Genomic DNA, 22946 nt, shown 5'->3' with positions numbered 1-22946 from the left:
ATAATATTCATCTCTTAAAAAGAATGAAATCCTACCATTTTCAGGAAAATGGGAGGACATCATGTTAAGAGGAATAAGGCAGAAGCTGGGGTTGCAGTACAGTGGTAGAGAGTTTGCCTTGCACGTGTGAAGCACTGGGTTGCATCCTCAGCACCACACAAAAATAAATAAATAAATAAAGATACTGTGTCCATCTACAACTAAGAGAGAGAGAGGGAAGAAAGAGAGAGAGAGAGAGAGAGAGAGAGAGAGAGAGAGAGAGAGAGAGAAATAAACCAGACACAGAAAGAGAAGTATTGCATGTTTTTTTTCCCTAAATGTGGAAACCAAAAATAAAAAATAAAACAAAAAATGACCTGAAACTAGAGGAGGAACTATTAGAGACTGGGAAGGGGACCAGCAGGGAAGGGGGAGAGGGGACAGAAAGGAAGTTAGACATGATCAGTGCACAATATATGCATGTAGAGAAATGCCACAGTGAAACGCATTAATTTGGACAGTTAGTATGTGTTAATAAAAAAGAAAAGAAGCCCTCATGCTTGACTGGCAGAGGGTAGAGTTGGTACAGACTTCCAAAAGAGCAATTTGGGAAATGCAGCAAACCCTGGAGCCCATCTATTACCTTGGACACAGTATTCCATTTCTGCTGCTTTACCCAAGGAAAATAATTAATATGCAGACAAAGATTTAGTCACCAGGACACTCCTCGCAGTGGCAGTATAAGTTAAGAATTGGATAAAATACTTAAAATGTGATGTAACCTGAATATTCATCAATAGGGCATTGAATAATGATTTGCCCATATAATAAAACATTCTTCAGACATTTTGAAAGGTTATGTAGAAGAACTTATACTGATATAATATTCTCTTTTTTGAGTAAAAATGCAAATATGTGAACATTTGAGGGGGGAAATTCTGGGATGGGATTGCCTCTGGAGAGGAAGGCAGGGGTCTAAGGAAATAGTGGTGGAGGGTGGGGCCGACCTCAAGAATATTATTACCTGCATATTCCATTCAAAGTGCATTCACGAAAGCAAGGTTTCTCCACATTGGTACTGTGAATATTTGGGGCCAAATGCTGTGCATACTACAGCAACACAGCCACGTCAATATTTATAGCAGCACAATTCACAATAGCTAAACTATGGAGCCAACCTAGATACCCTTCAGTGTATCTAGAGAAATGCCACAGTGAAACGCATTAATTTGGACAGTTAGTATGTGTTAATAAAAAAGAAAAGAAGCCCTCATTCAGTGGAAGAATGGATAAAAAAAAATGTGGCATATATACACAATGGAATATTACTCAGCAATAAAAGAGAATAAAATCATGGCATTTGCAGGTAAATGGATGGTGTTGGAGAAAACAATGCTAAGTGAAGTTAGCCAATCCCCCCAAAAACAAATGTCGAATGTTTTCTCTAATATAAGGAGGCTGACTCATAATGGGGTAGGGAGGGAGAGCATGGGAGGAATAGACAAATTCTAGATAGGGCAAAGGGATTGGGGGGAAAGGGATTGGGGGGAAAGGGAGTGGGCAGGGGGTTAGCAAGGATGGCAGAATATGATAGACATCATTATCCAAAGTACAAGTATGAAGACACGAATTGGTGTCAACATACTTTTTTTACAATCAGAGACATGAAAATTTGTGCTATATATGTGTAATAAGAATTGTAAAGCATTCCACTGTCATTTATTTTTTTAAAGGCAATAAAAAAGAGAAAAAAAATAAAACAAAAAACCTTTGCTGTGAGTGTTGCAGAGTTGTTCTGTGCAACCTTTCAGCAGCATTCTTGGCCTCTACCCTTTAGATGTTAGTGACACCCCCCCTTCTCCAGTGGCATCCACCGGAAATGTCTCCAGATGTTTCCAAATGTCACCTCTCATTGAAGAACAGAATTGCTCCCAGCTGAGAACCACCATATAAAATTATACATTTATATTTTTTGTACTTGATTCTGTGTTAAATTTCATAACTAAAGATTTTTTAAAAGAAAAAAGTCTTGAATGAAACATGCCAAACTTTCTACAAATTAATGCGATTGGCAGGATTTGGGGTCTATTTTAATTTTGCCTCATGTCTTTCTGGAATTTGTCATTTCTTTTTTTCTTTCTTTTTTTTTAGCAGGGAGGGGAGGGGGTACTGGGGATTGAACCCAGGGGCACTCGACCACTGAAACACATGCCCAGCACTATTTTGCATTTCATTTAGAGACAGGGTCTCACTGAGTTGCTTAGTCCCTCACTTTTGCTGAGACTGGTCTTGAACATGCAATCCTGCCCCAGCCTCCTAGCCACTGGGATTACGGGCATGCACCATTGCGCCCAGCTGGAATTTGCCGTTTCTTATAGTGAATACCTATTATGTTTATTTTAAAAAAAAACAAAAAGCTATTTTCAATATATTAAGTTATGCACTTGTTTTAAAAGTCAGGTTCTGAGAGGCCAGCCAGTGCCCCAACAGCCTACCTGCCCTGACAGGTGAAGAGGAGTATTCTTTAAGTACAGAGGGTTCTATAGGAACCCGCAGGCTCCTGCTCAGGAGACAGAGTGAAGGGAAGGGTCATAGGGAAGGATAAAGAGAGGCTGGAAAGACAGGAGAGGCCCTGAGGGATGAGTGAGAAGGGAAATAGACAGCGACTCCTAGGCTCCTGGCCTCAAGGTAGGGGACACAGAGCAGAAGTTCACCAAGTGAGGAGCACTGCAGATCTGGCTCCAAAGCACCAGGGATCTGACTCTGTCCTTGGATGCATCCCCAGCTCACAGAACACTACCAAGCATGTAGTAGGTGCTCAATAAATAATTTTTCAATGAACCAAATGTATGAGTTAGAAGGATATAAATAGTCACATTACAGAATGGAAAATGTCAAGGCAGAAGAGAGGTACAGATGACCAAATGCTATGGGAAACAAAGCTGCTCACACAAATACCCACCACAGCTAGTTACCCACGGCATTTTTAGTTAACTAATTAATTAATTAATACAAAAACAAAGATACGGCTGTAATTCATTAATAGCCTCTACCCTAAGTTCCTTAGACAAGGAAGCCAAAGAGTGCTCTCAGAGTCCAGCCTCTGAGATGGAGCTCATCATCTATTTTGGGAGGCAGGTCCTGAAATTACATCTGAGGCTGGAATGCCCAGAGAACAACTGCAAGCAAAGCCAGGCCAGCCCGGGCCCATACATTTCAGGCTACATGTTGGAACAAAGCACACAGGATAGGCTGGCTTCTATGCAAGCAGGTCACTGTCCCCTCTGTGCCACAAGGAGGTTGGGCTCAGTGCTTCTAAGCTGACTGTACAAACAAAACACTCATATTCATCAGAAACACCTACACCTGAGTCCCACCCAGAGTGACTTAACTCCTGGAGAGGGGGAGGGGGCTGGCAACAAATTTTATAAAGCTCTCCCCCATAGTGTTGTGGAATACTATACCTCACCTGAGCTCTGTGAGTTCTGGGTCTGATTCTAATGACTTCCCTCCCTAGGTATCAACTCAGCCCCGAACTCCATCATGACTACCTGTGGGGGCTGGGGGGGGGGTGGCGTATGGACTTCACCTGTCAGGTTATCTCTGATTCAAATTTTTCTCAAGGTGTGGTTCCACCATGTCCTGCACCACATACATATCAAATGCTGATTTTTAACTCACCTTCCTGACCTGCTGCATGAGCACCTGTATGGATGGGGCCCCAGGAGCTGGTTTTTCAAACACCCTCCAGGTGATTCTCAAGCATAAGCACATCTGGAGGATGGCTGGAGGCTGAACCAGAGGAGGCACAGTCACTGCTGATGGCCCACGAGTGCTCAGCACTAGGACATGCCAATGAATAAACAAGGTGGCCTGGTGTCCTGGGGAGGAACTGAGTACTGAGCACGGGTGGCTGGGGTGAGTGTGCTAGCTGAGCTGATGAGGCGATGCTGCATCCAGAGACAAGACTAGGCAGCCAGGGCCACCCTGGAGACCTCCGTGGAGAAGGTGGCAACGCAGCTGAGTATGAAAGACAGACTGAACAGTTGGAAATGTAATGTTCTATTATATTCCAGCTTTCCTAGGGGCTTGCAAATGTAAATAATAAGGCTTTTTAAAAAGCAGGGAATACAGATTTGGGGAAGACCGAAGTTGTACCTGCTCAGGGTTCCATGGACAGGGGCAACAGCCAAAGGAGGCCTCAACAGATTTGGTTACCTGCCTGACTCAAGAGCAGTACCCACTCAAGAGTTGGTAGTTGCCTGGGGTGACCAGTGACATGAACACATCACTTGACTTCCCTGGCTTTCCTTTTTCTCATCTGCAGAATGGGCGTGACAGTTGCCACCCCAGGACTGCTGCAGAAACAGGGAAAGAGCTATGAAAACAGATCCAATGGGTTTTAATGCAAATGTCACTGATGGATGAAAATGGCTACAATGTCTAGAATGCTTCCAATCACACTTTTCCAAACGGAAAATGTAAAATGTCCCAAAACAAAGAATAAAAACTACACCTAGAACTCACTTTGCTAAATGGTGTCTTTCATCTATCATTATTATTTGGAGGCTACTTAGGGGTACAAAGGAGAAAATTGGTCAGAACTATAGAGCCCCTGGGTGCTCCCACTGATTTCAACCCTCATGGAAAGCCCTGACCCTGTCCTCTCTCCATTTGACTATTTTTGTAATACACATATTTTCAATTCCACAAAGCCACAAAATATGACTCGGTGCTAAGAGGAAGCCCTCTCTCCTTATTTATCTTTCTCTGCAGAGCAGGGGTCCTGACTCACAGCTATTGTTCCTTCTCTCAAATTTGACAGATCCTTCCTCTTCCTTTTCCCCTCCTGAGACACCCTCCCGAGGGAGTGTCTGCCTGAAGTGGGGGTAAAGGAGCTGGAAAGAAAGGAAGGGAGTGATTCCTTCTCTGTCCCAGAGACCCTCTCTGGTCAAAGCCTATAGGGGATTAGCTCCTTGAATCTGGGAAAACATCCTAAACACTCCTCAAAAGGCCATATCCATCCTATTCTGTTTCTCTTCCTCCTGGTTGATAGATGGCTGGCTGAATATGGCCAGCATTCAATAAAGATACCCGAGTAAACGAATGAATGAATGAAATGCGTAACTTTCAAAGCACACTGTGCCCAGTTAAGTGGCTGAGTCCTATCTTCTTTCTGCACCCATCTTCCAACTCAGACCCTTAAGAACTTCGACTTTATTCCTTCTGAGTATTGTCTTAAAAGAGTGATAACCTTTGACATTTTATGACACTTTCGATTTTTCATAATTTCAAAATCTTGTGGCATTTACTGTGCCGTTTCATCCTAGTCAATTTCAGGCTGGGATTTCTGACCTGGATGACAGAGGAACAAAGTTTGTCCTGGATTAGGGTTAGCACCTGTGCCGGGGCCCTAGACTCAGCAGTGGGTTCAGGGTGTAGTGGTGCCCAAGGGTGGAAGCGGCAGCCACCGGGCTCTCACCTCGGAAAGTCAGGCTGGCGACAGGGTCGCTGCGCCCATCCTTCTTCACATTGGGTAGGTTGCTGGCCCTCACCAGCAAGCAGCACAGCATGGCTCAGCAGCCCCGGGCGCGCAGAGGCGCACGGACCGAGCGGGAGCGGGAACGCAGGATCCAGGCACCCACCAAGCAAACGATCTGCTCCCGGGGAAAACGCGCCGAAAAGGAGCTGTCGCCTTCGCTTGTCTCGGTGGAAAAGTGGCCAACCCCTGGTGAAAAGCCTCGGGAGGACACCGGACACCCGCTGGGCGGATCCTCCCCTCCGGCCCTTGCCCAGATCCGCCCTACGGGCGGTGGGCGGAGCGGGGCAGGGGTCGGACGGGCGCCTGCAGGCGCCCTGGTATCTCACCGCGAGGGTCCCCGCCCACGGCGGGAACAGGAGCGCAGCTGGCTGGAGGCGCACCGCTCGGCCACAGAGCGCAATTCGGCGCAGCAGCACGGTTCCGCCAGCCCTCCAGCGCCCAGGGTTCCACCTACCCAGACCTCGAGGGCCGCTGGGCCGCTTGGAGAGTGGGTGGGAACCTGGACTGAGTGTGGGCGGGAGGGTGCGGAATCTGCAGCCGGGACTCGAGTGAGTCCACGGGAACAGCAAGTTGGATAGAGCGCTGAAGGAGGCGTCTGCGCAGCGGCGAGCACCGGCCGCCCCGGAGCGCGTAGCCTGGAGCCTCGGCCCGGGCGCAGCTTGCAGCTCCCACCTGCCTCTTCCCCCGCGCTCGCCAACCGACCCTCTCCCCTCCAGCGGGCTGCCCCGGCGACTGATCTGATGGCTGGAAACCCGCGCTGGAAGAAGACCCCGAAGCTCCAGCCCCTGCGAACACGCCTCGGAGTTTTCTCCGTGACAATCTAGAGTCGCTGGTCTCCCCGAGTCGGAGGTCAGTGTTCACTTCGCAACGCGATTGCTGGAGTTGCCCACCCCCAACAATCTACGCCCTCCACCCCACCGGAGGGAAAGTTGCTTATGACGTGAACCCTGAGGGGTGACCCTCGTTAGCACACTTTCACCTGATGTCTTGTTCCTTTCCAACTTATAAACTTCTTGACCACAGGGCCCCCGGCTTCTCACCTCTGTATATCCCACACTTCAGCACCTACGCAGGTCAGGGCAGTCTGTTTTCTCCCACTTCCCAAGTACTCACCTCCTTACTCAACCTAAATTTGATGACTAGTTATTAGCATCATTGGGCTGAGCAAAATCGCAATTCCCTCCCCTCCCCGCTTATTTTGAGGGATACAGCATTTTCATAGGGCCGAGCTATAACCCTGGGGAATCCAACCCTGCCTTCTCCACACCCGCACCCTAACAGCTAAATGTGTTGGAGAATAATGAAGCAGACTTGAGTGGTGTCACTTGATAGTCATGATCCCAAACTCAAGTAGACCCATGTTGCTGCAGGCGATCACACTCCATTTCCCTAAGTCCATCAGACTCCCTCTCATAGACAGCTGTTTTATAGCAATTTTTTTCTCTCCTCAAACCTACAACAGCCAATCATACATCCCCACCTTCAGTTTGCTTATTTACTCACAGAGAATGTCCTCAGGCTCTCAGGTTTCTTCTGACCCGCATCAGCATCTATCTCCAAATCCTTCAGTTTCTTTCTTTTTTTTAAACTGGGGATTGAATCCAGGGGTCTTAACTACTGAGCCAAATCCCAAGACCTTTTTTTTTTTTTTTTGTAGTTGTAGATAGACAGCATACCTTTATTTTATTATTTTTATGTGGTACTGAGGATCAAATCCAGTGCCTCCTGTGTGCGAGGCAGGAACTCTGCCACTGAGCTAAAGCCCCAGCCCCCCCTAGACCTTTTTTTTATATATATTTTATTTTGATAGAGGATCTTGGCATGTTTCTTAGGGTCTTGATAAGTTATTGAGTCTGGCTTTGAACTCGAGATTCTCCCGCCTCAGCCTCCTGAGTCCCTGGGGTTAAAGGCCTTGGCCACTGCTCCCAGCTCTCTTACATTCTCATAAATGAACTTAAGACCAATGAGGACCAATAGAGCTCATCCCCACTCACTGTCAGTGACAAGGCTCTGGCAATCCTACCCACCCCCTAAACACCAAGTTTTCTCTGTCTACTGGATCATTCCATCAACAGACACTATGTTACTGCTTTTAATAAAACACCCTGTTTACCTCACCACTCCTTCAGCTACCACTCATTTCTCTCTCTCTCTCTCTCTCTCTCTCTCTCTCTCTGTGTGTGTGTGTGTGTGTGTGTGTGTGTGTTGAACTCAGGGCCTCAAGCACACTGAGCTACACCCTCCTCTACCACTTAGCTACACCCCCAGCCACATTCCCCCCCCCCACCCCCTCTCTCAAATCCTTTATCACTTTGTTTATCTTTTTAGTGGTGCTGGGCTCTAACCCAGAGCCTTATTCATTCCAGGCATGTGTCCTGCCACTGAAATGTAACCCCAGCCCATTTTTATCACTTTATTCTTCTTTCATCATACCAGTCACCTCCTGAAGGTATGGGAAATCACAGTGCTTTGGTATTCACAGAGGGGCGAATGCAAAGGCATATCAGCAATTTTTATTTCTGGTGGGCCTTTCTTCAAGACAACTTCATGACCTTCCCCATGGCAAAGCCTTTCACTGTGATCCCAAAACAGAATCTTCTTCTGATCCAGTACAGATTCCACATGCTTCTGCTTGCTTCAGATTCACATTTCTGAATTCCATACTTTCTTTCCAAGGGATGACATAACATGTTGGGATAATCTCTTGCTTTGATGAAAACCATAACAAATGGATTTCATCATACCTTGCTGAGAAGCAGGACTCTCACTGTTTGAATCCCAAGTCACAGAACAACTGGAAATGCAGCCTTCCTCTAATCTGCCGTCTTGAATCTCTCCCCACATTGTTCTCTTTTTGCAACATCCTTTGGAAGATATCCACACTTTGTCTCCACTCTTTCTCTTTTACTCTCTCTAGAAAGAACCACCTAGCCACCAAAACTACAAATTCTATTAACTTTACTTCTGCAAAATATGTCCAAAGGTGGGTGGACAGAAGAAAGGAAAAGAAAAAAAATTAAAAGAAAGAATAAAGCCGTACTTATTAGCACGAACCCAGCAACTCAGGAGGCTGAGGCAGGAGGATTGCGCGTTCCAGGCCAGCCTCAGTAGTCTTGTGAGACTCTGTCTGAGAATAAAAAATAAAAAGGGCTGGGGTGTAGTTCAGTGGTAAAGCACCCCTGAGTTCAAACCCCAGTACCAGAAAGGGGAAAAAAAAGTAAAAATTCTATGTCCAAAATCCCACCATCTACATTCTCCATTGTGACTACCCTGGTTGAAGCCAGTGTCTGAGTCATAGCAGTAGATTCCCTATGAATTTCCTGCTCCTGCCCTAGGTCCCCACCACAGGCTTTTCTTTATCCACTCAGCGCCACCTGGTGTCACTCCTTCACTCAAAGACATTCAATGGCTCCCTCAGAATAAAACCCAGACCTGATGACCTCTGATGACCTTCAAACCTCCGCCTGACTTCACTGGCCTTTAGTCTTGCCTTCTTCAAGCAATTAGCCTTCTAGCTACTCCTCAGGGACAGGAGAGCGCCCCCCAGGATCTCTGCCAGCTGTTCTTCTGACTGTGATGCTCATCCCATCCCTTCCTCAGGTAGCCACTGTCAGGAAACCTTCTGTGGCCACTCAGTCTAAGACTACAACCCTCTCCTTTCCTCTCCCTTTCATTATTTTAAAACACCAGTCACTAGGTATATATATATATATATCTTATTTCTTTTTCATCTTTCCTATTAGAATATTTCTTCAAAGAAGTCAGAGATTGCTGGATGCAGTGGCGCACACCTGTAATCCCAGCCAGCGGCTCGGGAGGCTCAGACAGGAGGATCACAAGTTCAAAGCCAGCCTCAGCAAAATCGAGGCACTAAGTAACTCAGTGAGAACCTGTCTCTAAATAAAATGCAAAATAGGGCTGGGGATGTGACTCAGTGGTCAAGTGCTCTGGAGTTCAATCCCCAGTATGCTCCCCAAAAAAGAGATTTTCATCTCTTTTGTTCAAGGCTGCCTCCTCAGCTCCGGAACCAGCACAAAGTGGGTTCTCCATAAATATTTCCCAAATGGTTAACTGAGAGAATCATCACTCACCCTTGACTTGCTGGAACAGTGCTGAGCCATGCCAATATATCCCTGCCCTCAGGATGCTCACCATCAGGGGATAGATAGCAACAACCAGATCTAAAGGCACAATGGGAAGTGCTCTCAAGAAGCAGGAAGCCCAAAGGATACAGCAACTCGCCATGGGATGAAGCATGGTGATGGAGGGACTGTCTAGAGCTGTCCCCTCTCCAGAATCTTCTCTAGCTGTTTGGACCCTACCCTCCTCCTCCTGACTCTACCCCTCTCACTCACCCTCAAGATGTAGTGAACACTTGGTTCCTTCCCAACATCCAGCCCCTTCCTCCCTCCTAGCAGATCCTGGCTGTACATATGCCCATTTCCAGCTCCAGGGTGGATCTTGCCCTAACTGAGTGCATCTCCTGACAATGGCTATTGGTTAAACAGTGGACATGCACCCAATTTTTGTTACCCTGAAAGGAGAAGCTTCTTTGCTACGAATGGAGAAGCCCAACTCCCTCTCCTGCTTCATGAGAATAACGAAGCACAGAGACCCACTTGCCAACCAGCCTCTAGGATGAAGCAGCGACCAAAGACCAGAGAGAAAAGTGGAGTCCGCTTAGGTCCAGGGAGATGCTGTGGATCATCTATACCCAAAGCTCATCTGTCTCTGGTGAGTCAATTAGGTGCATTGATCAAAAGACAATTTATCATTCAAGTCTATCTGAGTCAAGAATTTCAGTCATGCGCAACCCAAGTCATCCTTCCTGATTCCCATGACTTTGGTACCACTTGGGTGCCCACAGCCTTCAGACGCCCCCATCAGGTCTACCACTCTCCTCTTCTGCCCAGGTTACTGCAGGTGACCCCTAACTGGCCACAGTCACTCTGCAATACACACACACACACACACGCACACACACTTTAGTCAGTTAATCGTAAAACAAATAGGATCAGATCACTGCCTTACCTAAAACTCCTCAAAGCCCTCCTATGCTCTTAGAAATCCCAGATTCCTTCCCTCTGCCCAGACGGTAAGGCCATTCAGCCCCTGACCCTGAACACTAGCTCCTGGGAATTCTCAGTTTCTAGGACATGCCGAGTCCCTTCTACCTCTGAGGTGGGCTGTCCCCTCTGTTTGCAGCTGCCTGTGCTGCTCTCTCTGCAGGGCCACCCCCATCTGTATCCCTTGGGCCTCACTTCAAATATTGCGTCCCCAGAGAAGCAGTCCCTGGCCTCCTGATATAGGCTGGGTCCTCTGGCAAATAACTACCTGCTAGTGCTTTTCCTTCTTAGCACCCATCACAATTGTACAGAGTGCCTACTTGTGTAATTGTTGAATGTCTAGCTAGACCGTGGAGTGGTGAATGAGGGCGGAGACGGAGGCTTGATGGCCCAGGTATCCCTGTTGTGTAGGTCAAGGCTGGCCTGGAGTGGATGTGATGGACATTGCATGTGGCTCTGGGAATGGTTCCACTCCATGATCTGGCTAAGCCAGTGGTTCTCAGAGAACAGTACCACCCTCTAGAGGAAATTTTAGATATTGTGAAATTTTCTTTTTTAATTATCACATTGATTCCTGTCTCCCCATCCTATCCCATCCACATCTACACCCCAGGCCCCTCACGCAGAACATCGGCAGGGGATATATCTAATATTTCCAGAGGAACATTCCAAGGGATTTCAACAAACACTTGGCTTATGTCCAAGGAACGGGGGCTCCACACACTTCTGCAAACCAGAAGAGTGGCACCTAGGGACCTGAGCCCTGGGTATTTCCAAAGGCCTCTTTCCCATCCCAATCTCCAACTTCTCAGTTTGGCCCTTCCTATTCAATGCCCAGGAATTCTCTCTAAACAGAGAGTTTTCCCTTGCAGACTTCAAACTGGCGCCTACAAACTTAATGGGACTTCTTCCCAAGAGACTTGTATCAGTAATGAAGCTGTAACAAACAGTGTGTTTGAGTTCTCAACTTGCCCCTCGATATCTGTCCTCCCCTTCTATAGACATTTTCCAGAATGTTTTACCTGGATAGGGCCACTCAAATAGAAAAACTAATTTCCCAGCTTCTTTTGCAGCTAGATAGGACCATGAGACTGAATGATGACCAATAGGATATGAGCAGGAGGGACGTGAATATAACTGCCTTACAAAGCAAGGACATGTCTCTCCAGCCCCTTTTCCCTCTGGATGGAATGTGGACCATGGTGGTGAGCCATCCGGGACTAAGTTGTCAGGGGGACCCCTGGGGATTGCAGGGCAACAAGGCAGGAGGATCTGGGATTCTGGACAGCCGGATGGACCAGAATCTTACCAGCCAGGATGACGTGCATCTTAGTTACTACAGGAGTGAGGGGACTATCCTGTTTATCCCACCATTACTTAGGATTCCATACCCAACAGCCAGGTCTGCATCCCACTTAAGACTGTGGACGAGAGCAGCTCCTCAGATCCCAGGCTGCTCCAGCCCTGCTAGGAAAGTGACAGGCCAGTTTAGGAGCCATAATCTGGCAGGAACAGGACCTGTTTACTTCAATTCCCAGGGCTGACAGAGGTAAGGAGGGATCAGATTAAAGTTCCTCCATTAGCCCCGTCAGTGTAGTTACCAACAAGGGCCAACTGATACACCAAAGGAGAAGACCTTGGAGACTGCCGTTGGTGCCCCCAAGATACCAGCCTACAGATGTGTCATCCTGGACCTAAACAATGTTTTATAACAAACTCCTGCCTTAAATAAGCTTTAGAGGATTTCCCATATAAATTTCAATTTACAGCTTGTCTTGAGAAATTAGAGAAGCTGGCAGGTGGACCCCCAAATTTCTGCCTAACACTGATAATCTGGCACCTGTGAACACGGAGTTGGGGAGGGGTGGGGTGCACACTTGCCCCCACTTACTCAATAGGCACATCTAGTTTTTCCTCTGGTCTCATCTTCTCCGTTGCACCACCTACCAGGATCCTAGAGACACCTGAGTTTGTGAGCCCTGTCCTCTCTGTCATCTATTAGTGGCTTTATCTCCCTGATCATGGAAGAAGGTTGGAAGAAGAAGAAGCTCACTGTCTCTGATCACTTTCTTCTAATATTGTGGGGGGCTTTGTTTCATCCCAAGGCCAAGGTGTGTATAGGATTCCTTTAGGGCACATTTGCAATATCAAAATCTTCCAGAAATATGGATTTCCCACTGCTTCCTTCCCTCTCCCCTCCCTTTCATTTAAGGATGTGTCACATGAATATCACGATGCAACCAGTGGAGATTGACAGGCACCTGTGTGTCCACTGAGAGCGTAAAATGCACACACAGTCCTGATTTCAGCTATAGCCACTATTGTGCGACTGCCAGGAAAGAGCCTGCCCAGAAGGGAAATGATCCTGGGCCTCCAGCCCAGTTCACCTTGCCCTTGCAGTGTGACCTGAGGCATGTGATTCACCTTTCAGAGTCGGTGTAGGCTTCTGTGAAAGCAAGAAGATAACACTTCACGTAGGAGTTCGGAGGACTGAGCAAAACACCAATGCCTTTTACAGAGTGCCCAAGCAGCATATATGTGACAGGTGTCAGCGCCCTCCCTGCTAGCATGTCCTGACAATGAATAAATGTGGAAAGAGGAACATGCAGGGAGCAAGGAAGACAGGAGAGAAGACCCTGGAGCCAGACTGTTTGGGCTTGAATCCGAACTCCACTACTTAGCAGCATATAACCTCAAGCAAGTTACTTAACCTCTTTGTGTCTCCGTTTTCCTATCTGTGAAATGGGGGTGATGACAGTTGCTACCATATATGCTTGCTAGGGGGATGAAATGAGGTTGATGTAAATGTATCTAAGTGCCTATTACCAATTTGAAGAGGACCATGATGTAGCTCATGTTAAATGTTCTATTTAGAAGAGTGTCTGGCACTTCATAAGCACAGGATCAGTTCAACAGGTCTCTTCCATAGGATTGTTATGAGCTTTCAAAAACCAGCCTCTGAACATGGCATCTTGTGCATAATGAAAGTCCATTCCCTCTCCTTGTGAGGAAGACTTATTTTAAAAATCAGGATCCTTCATGTTTTGTCTCCCAGTACCGCCCCCCCAGCCCTGCATCCCCCCTGCTTCAACTCCGTCCCATGCTGGGGACCCAGAGCACTGCCCTCCCTGGCTGACTCAGTCGGGGCACTTCGGGTGTGGGCAGTGAGTGGTATGCATTCCAAAGCACTTTCTAATCTATGAGCCATGGATGTTGAGAACAACAAAGGGCACTGCCAGGCCGGGGGTACTCTGGTCACTGTGTGACCTAGGCTAGGCCCCTGTACTTCTCTGGGCCAAATTCTTACCTTTAAAGGGGGATTCTATCCTTGCCCTTCGGCCTCACAGAGCTGTTATACGCATGAAGTGAAATTATGCTTATACAGAGGAGCTATGAGGTGACATTATGGGATGTTAAAATCATGTAGCTGGAGGAGGGGCTTTATAGGACAAAAACATAGTGTGGGAAGCTAAATCCCCAACAGCTGGTGAGGGTTACTTCTCAGAAGGGAGTTTTGCTTTCATCTTGTGTCCCAGACCAGAGCCTCTGTGCAATCATTCACTAACCTGGCCCTGGCCTGGAGAAGGAGGGAGAGCAGGCCTGCATGCGCAAGGAGGCCAAATTTGGACTTGGGTTTGGAGCTTGGCTAATGCAGGAGGTGGAATGTGGCCAGGGATGGGGGAGGGGAAGGACTGCATTCCCCACAGCCCGGTGTTGACACTGGTCACTGCAAATCAGGGTTCATGCAGGCCCAGGGGATCATCATGGACAATATACCTGCTTTCCCTCCAGCTAGCTCTGGGCTCTAGGGAGGGGAAGCCCACTCAGAGGAGCCAGACAGGGCAAAGGGCAGTCTTCAGAGGTGGGGCAGGGGAGGGATGTGTAAATATGGGGATGGAGGAAGGGGAGACTGCTCCTCAGACAGGCCCTGGGGGCTGAAATAATGACCAGAGAGAAGCCACGCCAGCAATACTTTCTGTGGGTAAAGCACTTCTGGGGTTAGGAAGTGCTTCCCTCATTATTTCTCCTTTCCTCTCTCATACTAGAGTTCGATCTAGGGTGAGAGACACAGGGAGAGATAGGAGGCTGGTGTATTGAATGGGAGGATGTGGCTCAGGCCAAGTGGACACTAGAGACAAAGCCCCTGAGACGGAGACGGCTGTGGATGAGAGTGTATGTTGGGCACTGCACAGCTGTGGAGAGGTCCTTCCCATTTAGCCTTGCACTTGGATTACTGAATGGGCAGGGGTGCTGCAAGCCAGGGCAGCTGCTTAATGCACAGCGGTCTTTCTCCCCGACAAGAAGATCCTCCCTCTCCTCAGCCAGGAGTTTACAGTGTGAATAGTGTCCCCCGAAGTTGTGCAACATGGAGCCAGGAGCCATCAGCCAGGCAGTTGCACCGGGCCACTGGCCTGCCTGGAACTGAGGATGCAGAGAGGAAGTACGAACCCCCCCCCACCCCCACCCCCACACACATACTGACACCACTGTCCTCCTGACTGGAAACACCTTGCTAAAGCTAGTTTCCGGAGGCTGCTGTGGAAAACTGTTTGAGAGCAGGTCAAAGAGCATGTTAGGGAAAAATACAGCTGGACAGCCCCCTGCCCAGGGCTTCTCTGGTACATGCTGCTTTCCAGGCTAGAGAACCCTTCAGCAATTCCCAGCTCTACCCTGGCCCAACAAGGTCAGAAGACCCGAATCACATAGCCAGCAGTGGAGTGCCTGAGACAGCACATCTGTATGTGCTGGGATGGACAAGTCTGCATTCTTGGGGCCTCTACTCCTTGGATTATGTGGGATGTCCCATGAGCTCCAAGCTGTGCACCAAATATGTGTACACTGACATCTAGGAACAAGTGTACCTCTGAGCGGGTGAAATGGAAAGGAAATGTCTGTGCTGAAAGCCCAGGGATCAGCTGATGCTATAACTTATTATTATTATTAATATTAATATTAATATTATTATTATTATATTTTAGTTGTAGATGGACATATACCTTTGTTCTATTTATTTTCATTTATATGTGGTGCTAAGGATGGAGCCCAGTGCTTCACACATGCTAGGCAGGCACTCTACCACAGAGGCACGCCCCCAGCCCCTGATGCTATTTCTAGGGCCTGGGATGCAGGTAGATTGCAAGTCAGACCTCTGGGGAGAAGGGGGAGTGGCAGGTGATGGAGGCTGAGAAGGGAACCCACAGAGTGGGTCAGGAGACTGGTTTAAACTCTAGCCCCCCTGGTCCTTCACTATGACACCAATCCCAAAGGCCCAGCTGTGTAGATTCCAGCCCTGGCTTGTCCCTGAGGGGGTCCTGGGGAAGCAGACAGGACAGAGCCCTCACTTACTGGAGGAAAAAACTCCAGATACAACCCTATGAAGACCTTCTTATGGGAGGTCCCAATCTTGTAGAGGAGCAGCTGCATTGCTCAAGGTGGCCCCAATCTGATAATGGACACCAGACAACACCCAGACAATGTACCTGTCTGCTGGGGAGGGTTGGGGATAGACAGAAAGCCCCTAAAGGTTGGTGCTGGCGACAGCTGTACCCAGTTGCTCTATTTCTTCCATCCTGTGCCCAAAGCAAGAATAGGATTCCTGGAGAGGTGGGCGTGCCTCTGCCCCCAGCGGCCACAAATCAGCTCAGCTCAGACTCTGGTAGTGAGCAAGGGCTGAGGAGAGAAGCCAGGCCTGGGGCTGGAAGAGCTGGGTTATAAATAGGTCTGAGAGCAGGCCTTCCGGGAGAGGATCCCAGGGAGCCCTGCGACACCGCGCTTTGCTACCCACAGTGCGGAAAGACACATTTCAAGAGTCCAGAAGAGTGAGAGGAGAGATGCTGCCTCAGGGCCAGGCCCCAGAAAGCGCTGCTCAGCTCTCTCTCTCTCTCTCTCTCTCTCTCTCTCTCTCTCTCTCTCTCCCTCCCTCCCTCCCTCCCTCCCCCCTTCTCTCTTCCTCCTCCTCCTCTTCTTCTTCTCTTCTTTTCTCTCTCTCTCCTTCTTCTCTCTCTTTCTGTCCTTCTCTCTCTCTCCCTCTCCTTCTCTCTTCCTCCTCCTCTTCTTCTTCTTTTCTCTCTCCTTCTTCTCTTTCTCTCTCTCTCTCTCTCTCTCTCTCTCTCTCTCTCTCTCCTCATCTCTCTCTCCTTTTCTCTTTCCCTCCCCCCCAGCCTCAGTTTCCCTCTGAGTCGCCCCTCCTCGAGGATGGCATGCTTTTGCCACACTCCATGGCACTCTGGCGGCTGGAACAGGGTCCCCCACCTCCAGGCGCTCTCCAGGGTACAGAGCCGTGGCGTCTCCTCCCCCGACCCCACCCTAAGCCCTGGCGGGACTCGGCCCCTCCTACCTGCAAACACCGCGGAGCAGTAGGCATCGCTGATGTCCGTGTCCGGGGTGCGGACGTTCTCGGCGTAGAGGATGAAGACCCTCAGCATGCCTGGCGCGCCTAATGTCCCGTGCGCCCCGGGAGCGAAGAGGGCTGGGAAGGACCGGTCGGGCCGGACCGAGGCGCTGCTCGCGGGTGCCCTCCCTGGAGAGGGCCGGCGGAGCGAGGCTGCCTCCGGATCTCTGGCTCCTGGATCAGAGCAGCTGCTCTTAAAGGGGAACAGGCCAACCCAAGCCTCTCCAGTGGGCTAGGCTCGTCCCCGCCCCCGGCTGCGCTCAACGCCAGTCTGCGGGCGTTGCGAGAGCAGGGGCTTCAATTCATTGTCCACCCCCGCAGCCCTACGTCGGCTCCACCGAGCTGTAATTCAATGCTCCGGCCACCAGCATTCCCAATGACACGGCACTTTACACCTGACTGGTGAACCGCGGACAGGGCGGCGGCCGCGATGGCCTGGGACTGGACCAGGACTCAGGGCCCGGCGTAGCCTAGATCCCTCTCGCTTGTGCTCGGCCCTTCTCCTGACCTTATACCACCAGCGGAGCGCTGCTCCAAGCCTGTCTCCATAACTCTCCAGAAGCCACACGACCTCCCTGAGTAGGACCCACAGGGGATCCCTAGGTAGGGCTGGGGAGCAGGCGCAGGGCCGGCACTTTTCCCTTAGCTTAGAATTTCATTGGCAGACAGAACGGCTGCCTTAAAATTTTGCTTAATGCTGAGACTGGAGTCACATCCCGACACAGAACTTGTCATGGTGTGCTATATAGTTCTCGGAGAGAATTTGCTGGTTTTGATTCACTGGAGGGGACAGTTAATGTCCACATTAGTGCCCAGATCAGAAAAGTAGTGTACCTAGGACCTTAAAAGTTAATGTTGGCTTCTTTCCTTGTACCCCAAGAAATTGGTACATGGCATGATGTGTTATAAATCTTTTTCTCTTCTAAATTTTTTTTTTCTTCATTCTGCGTGATGGAACAGACCTGTGATCCCACGGACTCGGGAGGCTGAGGCAGGAGGATCGCAAGTTCAAGGCCAGCCTAAGCAATTTAGTTAGACTGCCTCAAAATAACAAAGATGAAAAAGGGTTGGGGATGTAGCTCAAAAAGCAAACAAAAAAACGTGGCTTTCATTCTTAGTTGTAAAAGTAACACAAAAAATCTCTGGTTCTAAAATGTATGTGTTAATATATTAATATTTGAATACTAACCAGTCCAGGTTTTCCCCTCTGAATGGATACATGCATATAAATTATTTATTAAATATATGGGTTCAGAACACAAATGCAATCTGTGTTTTACTTTTTTTTTTATTAATGTTGTGCAGGGGGTCAAACATGGTCTCTTGTATGCTAGCAAACACACATTTCCAGCCCTGCCTTCAACTTTTGTGTGTAACATTTTTCTTGGATCATTAAATATTCTTCTTAAACAATCTTTTCAATTGCTGTCACATAATATGCTAGATTCATAAAGCTTTCCCATTTGTACTCATTAAACTCTTCCAAGATCCTCACTATTATAACAGTGAGAAATATTTTCTTAAAGTAATTAAAACTAGGCTAGAAACCCATCTTGTGCCATCCTTTGCTAGATCCTCAGATTGGATTCCTAGTCTCAGAATTATAAAGTTACAAGACATGACTTTTTTTTAGGTGCTAGAACTTGTTGCTAAACTGCTTTCCGGGAGCTATGCAGAGCCACTCTCCCAGCAGCCTGACTCACCTTCTAAAGAGGGCCTGTTGGATGGGTGTGCAGCTGCCAACTAAACTTCCTCAAGTAGCTCATGGGGGCAGCAGACACACCCAAGGCAGAAAAAAGTCAGCTACTGAGTGGTTGAGACCCATTTGGAGGTCCCAGGGGAAGCGACACTCCCCTAAAGGCCCATACATTTGAGATCAGGATAGCACACACTTCCTGTGGTCACTTAGATCCTCCTGCAGCAATCTGTCTGTGCTTTGTCTCTAGTATAATACATAATAGTTGTGGCAAGGAAAGAGCAGGGTGCTGAAATTCAATCATTCATTTAATAAGTATGTAGAAAGGACAAGCCAGGCACCATTCTGAGTGATGTGGAAACCATGATGAACAGAAGTGACATGTCCCTGTTATGGGCTGAATTGTGTCCCTCCAAAAGACATGTTGAAAACAACTTCTGGTACCTTGGAATGTGACTATATTTGGAAGATAGGTCTACTAAATAAATAAGTAGATAAATAAATGGAAGATAGGGTGATTAAGGTTAATTGAGTTTGTTAGAGTGGGCCCTAATACAGTCTGACTAGTGTCCTTATAAAAAAAATGGAAATCTGAACAAAGATAAAGCAGGAATATGTGCACACACAAAAAGGCCATATGAGGACCCAGTGAGAAGGTATCCATCTGCAAGTCAAAGAGAGCAAGGGTCGGCCTTAGAAGAAATGTCAACTAGCCAGGTGTGAGGGCACCTGCCTTGTAATCCCAGTGGCTTGGGAGGCTGAAGCAGGAGAATTGTAGGTTCAAGTCCAGCCTCAGCAACTTAGTGAGGCCCTAAGTAACTTAGGGAGACTCTATATCAAAATAAAATAAAATATAAAAAGAGCTATGGATGTGACTCAGTGGTAAAGTGACCCTGGATTTAATCAGAGAAGGAGAAGGAGAAAAAGAAAAAGAAGAAACCACTCCTATCCACTGACAACTTGATCTTGGACTTCCAGTTTCCAGAACAGTGAGAAATAAATTTCTATTACTCAAGACACCCAATCTGTGGCATTTCATTTTGACAACTCTAGCAAATTTGTGAGGTTCCCAGCCTCAAGGAGCTTCCACTTTGGTGGGAGAAACTTGACATTTATTGAATGATCAAGCCAATGACATCCCAGTACACATCTGTTAGTGCAGTTACATTCAGAAAATTGGGGAGCATGAGAACAGGTGGCAGGGAACCCTAATGTAGTCCCTGGATCCAATGGCCATTTAGTTCTCTGGGTAAGACTGAATGGTGGGAGCAGAGGAAGAGAGTGTTCTGAGAGAAATTAGGGAGTGGTCAGTGTCAAGATCCTGGAAGGAGCTGGGGAGAAGAGAACACAGTGTTTGGAGTATAAATTAAGGTGTGTTGGGATGCAGGGTTATATTGGAAAACTGCAGGATCTGTGGGGAGCTGCTTACAGCCTGCTTAATCCAGAGAAGTGGCAGGATCTCATCTATCTCACAAAACTCCCTCTGGTTGGTTGCCTTGTGGAAAAGGAAGTGTAAGTGGAGGAAGCTCAATGGTAAAGTGCCCCTGGGTTCGACACTCCCCAAAAGGGGGGCATGGTTGTTGCAATTTTACCTCATCTTTTTGTAAAAGTAACATATGCTGATTTTTACACACACACACACACACACACACACACACACACACACACATGAAGACATCTCTGATGAAGAGCTAGAGGTGACAGCAGAGATTCAAGTTGAGATATGAGTGGGACATGAAACAAGACAATGAAAGTGAAGATGAGTAAAGTAAGGCCAAGCTGGCAGGAAAATCTTCAGATCAGGTAATTAAATCTCTTACTACAGAACTTGGTGGTTCTGGGTGATGGGATAAAACAAATTTGTCATGGATTAAAGTGACAGGTGGATTGATAACATACATTCACTCATCAACATTTATAGGTGTCTTGTGTGTGGCCGGCAGTTACTATACTGAGGTTTTAGAGAAGGGTACCATGTAGGGAGTTCAATTTAATTGCACTGGGAAGAAGGGCAAGAGGCCCTGTTGATGTAGGGAAAGCCCAAATTATGGTCTATTTTTAAAGAAGTACAGTTTGGCTCTATCCAGATGTATGAAGCAACATGAACCTGATCTATGGCAGAGCTAAAATTGGATCTAAGAAGTCCCTACCTAGGTGTAATTAAAGTGATTTGAAAAGAAATAAATTTCCTCATGGGTTAAACTTTTGTACTTTATTCATACAGCAGCCTGTGTTCCAACTTTTTCTGCTTAGCTTAATCTGTGCAGAAATAAAAGTTCAGCAAGCAAGTATGTAGCCAAATTTTATTCCTCAAATTTTAGTACATGTTTATCATGTTTATGTAAAAGGACCACTTTCTCTGAGACTACTCAAGCTTAACCAATCAGATTATCTCTCCCAAGAGTTTGGAATTTGGGACCAAGGGACACTAACTAGCCTGTGTGTGACTAGAGCTCACACAAATAGAAAGGGAGGCTCAGAAGTGGCCAGGTGCACGGAGAAGTAGAGATCTCTCTGTAAAGAAAGAGAGATCAAGACTAGGGAATGAGGTGGGAAAACAAGAGGCAGAGACCCTCTGGTTGTTGTTCCTGAGTCCCACTATTCATGTGTCTCCCTATGAGTGCTAAGATGGTCTTTGTGGTGATTGCCATTTCAAGGTCACCTTCCCTAAATGCCCTCTTCCCACCCCCTTGTGAATGGTGTTGGGAGATAAGTGTCTGCCTCATGGCTGGAAGCTGCAGAGCCTGTCACTGTGCACATTTACCCAGGCTAAGCCAGTGGGATGTTCTGTCCTAGGACTAAGTCCTTGTGGAGCTTTAGGAAGTCAGATGTTGTAGTTGCAATGGCAGCAAATAACCAACCTTTTACTGCTGAAGATCAAAGAATCACAGCTGTGGCTTCTGCTGCTCAAGTCCCATCCATTTCCCAAGCTAAAGACTCCAAAGCTCCCTTGAAATCTTTTCTTGCTTCTGATGCTCAGGTTGGGGTTGCTGTAGCTAGCAGCCAGGAACCCCAACTGACAATGTCTATGTGGTGAGTCCCTGCACATTTGGCTTGGAGTAATTCAAAGCACAGTCTGGTTTTTTGCTGCAAAGAACTTTGGCTATGATAGTCATGACATTAAGCATACTAACGTTCTGTTTTTCTGCCTACCTTCTCCTCTCCTTTGGAATTATGATAAGTATCCAGACCAGGAGAGAAGAGAGGGAGTAAAGAATATTAGGAGTAAAGTTTTGATGAATACCAAAAAACTCTCCAGAGGATGAGGCGAAGTCTTGGGGGGCGGGTGTGTATGTCTGTGTTGCTAGGGGGATTTATATGAGGTGAGGTCTGTCTTGGGGCAGCATGAAAGGAAAAACTCTCAGGGTTGTCATATAGCTGCACAGATAGATAGTGCACTGAACAATTACACTTGGTGACCTTATAGGACATAGGAGCAGAAAAGGGAGTAATCCCACTCCTGCCCATCGTAAAGGGTGGTCAACACTCCTATACCAAAAAAAAAAAAAAAAAAGAAAGAAAGAAAGAAAGAAAGAAAGAAAAAAGGGCAGGTTAGTGAGAGAAAAACCTAAGAAGTTCATTTGTGTCTCCCCCTACCCCCACACCTGCTAGAACTGGGGATTGAACCCAGGGCCTTGTGCATGCTAGATATGCTACATCCCTCTTTCTTTTCTTTCCTTTTTAAAAAATTTTGAAGCAGTATCTAAGTTACCTAGGCTGGCTTCCAACTGTCGATGGTCTTCCCTCAGCCTCCTGAATAGCTGAGATTATACGTGTGTATCACCAAGTGGTCTGGCTGGATGGTAGTTTTGTGACACAAGAGCCCGAGCCCCAAGCCCCAGGATGAACTATCCATTTTTATGCTTAGGTTTGACAAAGCAACCATGCAGACAACCATGCAAGACAACCATGCAGAAAGGTGATGAGACCCAAAGAGCATGATCAAATGCTAATGGACTGCAAGGACAGCCAGCAAGGCCTGTCTGACATTCCTTCCTGCTGGCTATAGGGCAGGGTCCTTTCTGAAATGAAGTTCTTATGATCTACTATTAGACAAGGGAGGCTAGAGAATTTACTTATGGTCAGCTCCAAGAAGAAAAACAGGGAAAATTTAAAGTCATATTTTTAGGTTTCATGGGTAGCTTTGGGGGGGCGGGGGAAGGGTTCTGGTTTCTGACTTATCCTGGGGGAGAGGGATTCTACAGCTTGGCTTGGTGGAGAGTGAGAGGTGAGATAGGACAGCAGGAGAAGGCAAGAGAGAAATTTTGCATC

At 47.5% G+C, this 22946-nt stretch overlaps 1 protein-coding gene and 1 non-coding gene across 22 annotated transcripts in view; one reads left to right on the top strand and one right to left on the bottom strand.

Annotated features, from left to right (window-relative positions):
• Positions 1-17454, bottom strand: part of Dysf (dysferlin) — a 205292-nt gene extending 187838 nt beyond the window's left edge. For 6 of the 21 annotated variants that reach the window (XM_076834060.2, XM_076834065.2, XM_076834063.2 and 3 more), the window contains exon 1: positions 16925-17453. In XM_076834060.2, the coding sequence (XP_076690175.2) occupies positions 16925-17012 (88 nt within the window). In that variant the 5' untranslated portion in view covers positions 17013-17453. Of the gene's footprint in view, positions 1-5461; positions 5749-16924 lie in introns of those variants that run through there. The other 15 variants (XM_076834049.2, XM_076834054.2, XM_076834052.2 and 12 more) reach the window with 3 other exon arrangements.
• Positions 17455-17674: 220 nt separating this feature from the next.
• LOC143380828 (small nucleolar RNA SNORA3/SNORA45 family) lies at positions 17675-17807 on the top strand. Its single transcript, XR_013088703.1, has one exon. It is a non-coding gene; the product is annotated as a small nucleolar RNA SNORA3/SNORA45 family (small nucleolar RNA).
• Positions 17808-22946: the final 5139 nt, after the last annotated feature.

This window comes from Callospermophilus lateralis, chromosome 14 (assembly GCF_048772815.1).
Source record: "Callospermophilus lateralis isolate mCalLat2 chromosome 14, mCalLat2.hap1, whole genome shotgun sequence".
Classification (NCBI taxonomy): domain Eukaryota; kingdom Metazoa; phylum Chordata; class Mammalia; order Rodentia; family Sciuridae; genus Callospermophilus; species Callospermophilus lateralis.
The sequence above is the reverse complement of the archived record's forward strand: the minus strand, read 5'-3'. Positions and strand labels throughout refer to the sequence as shown.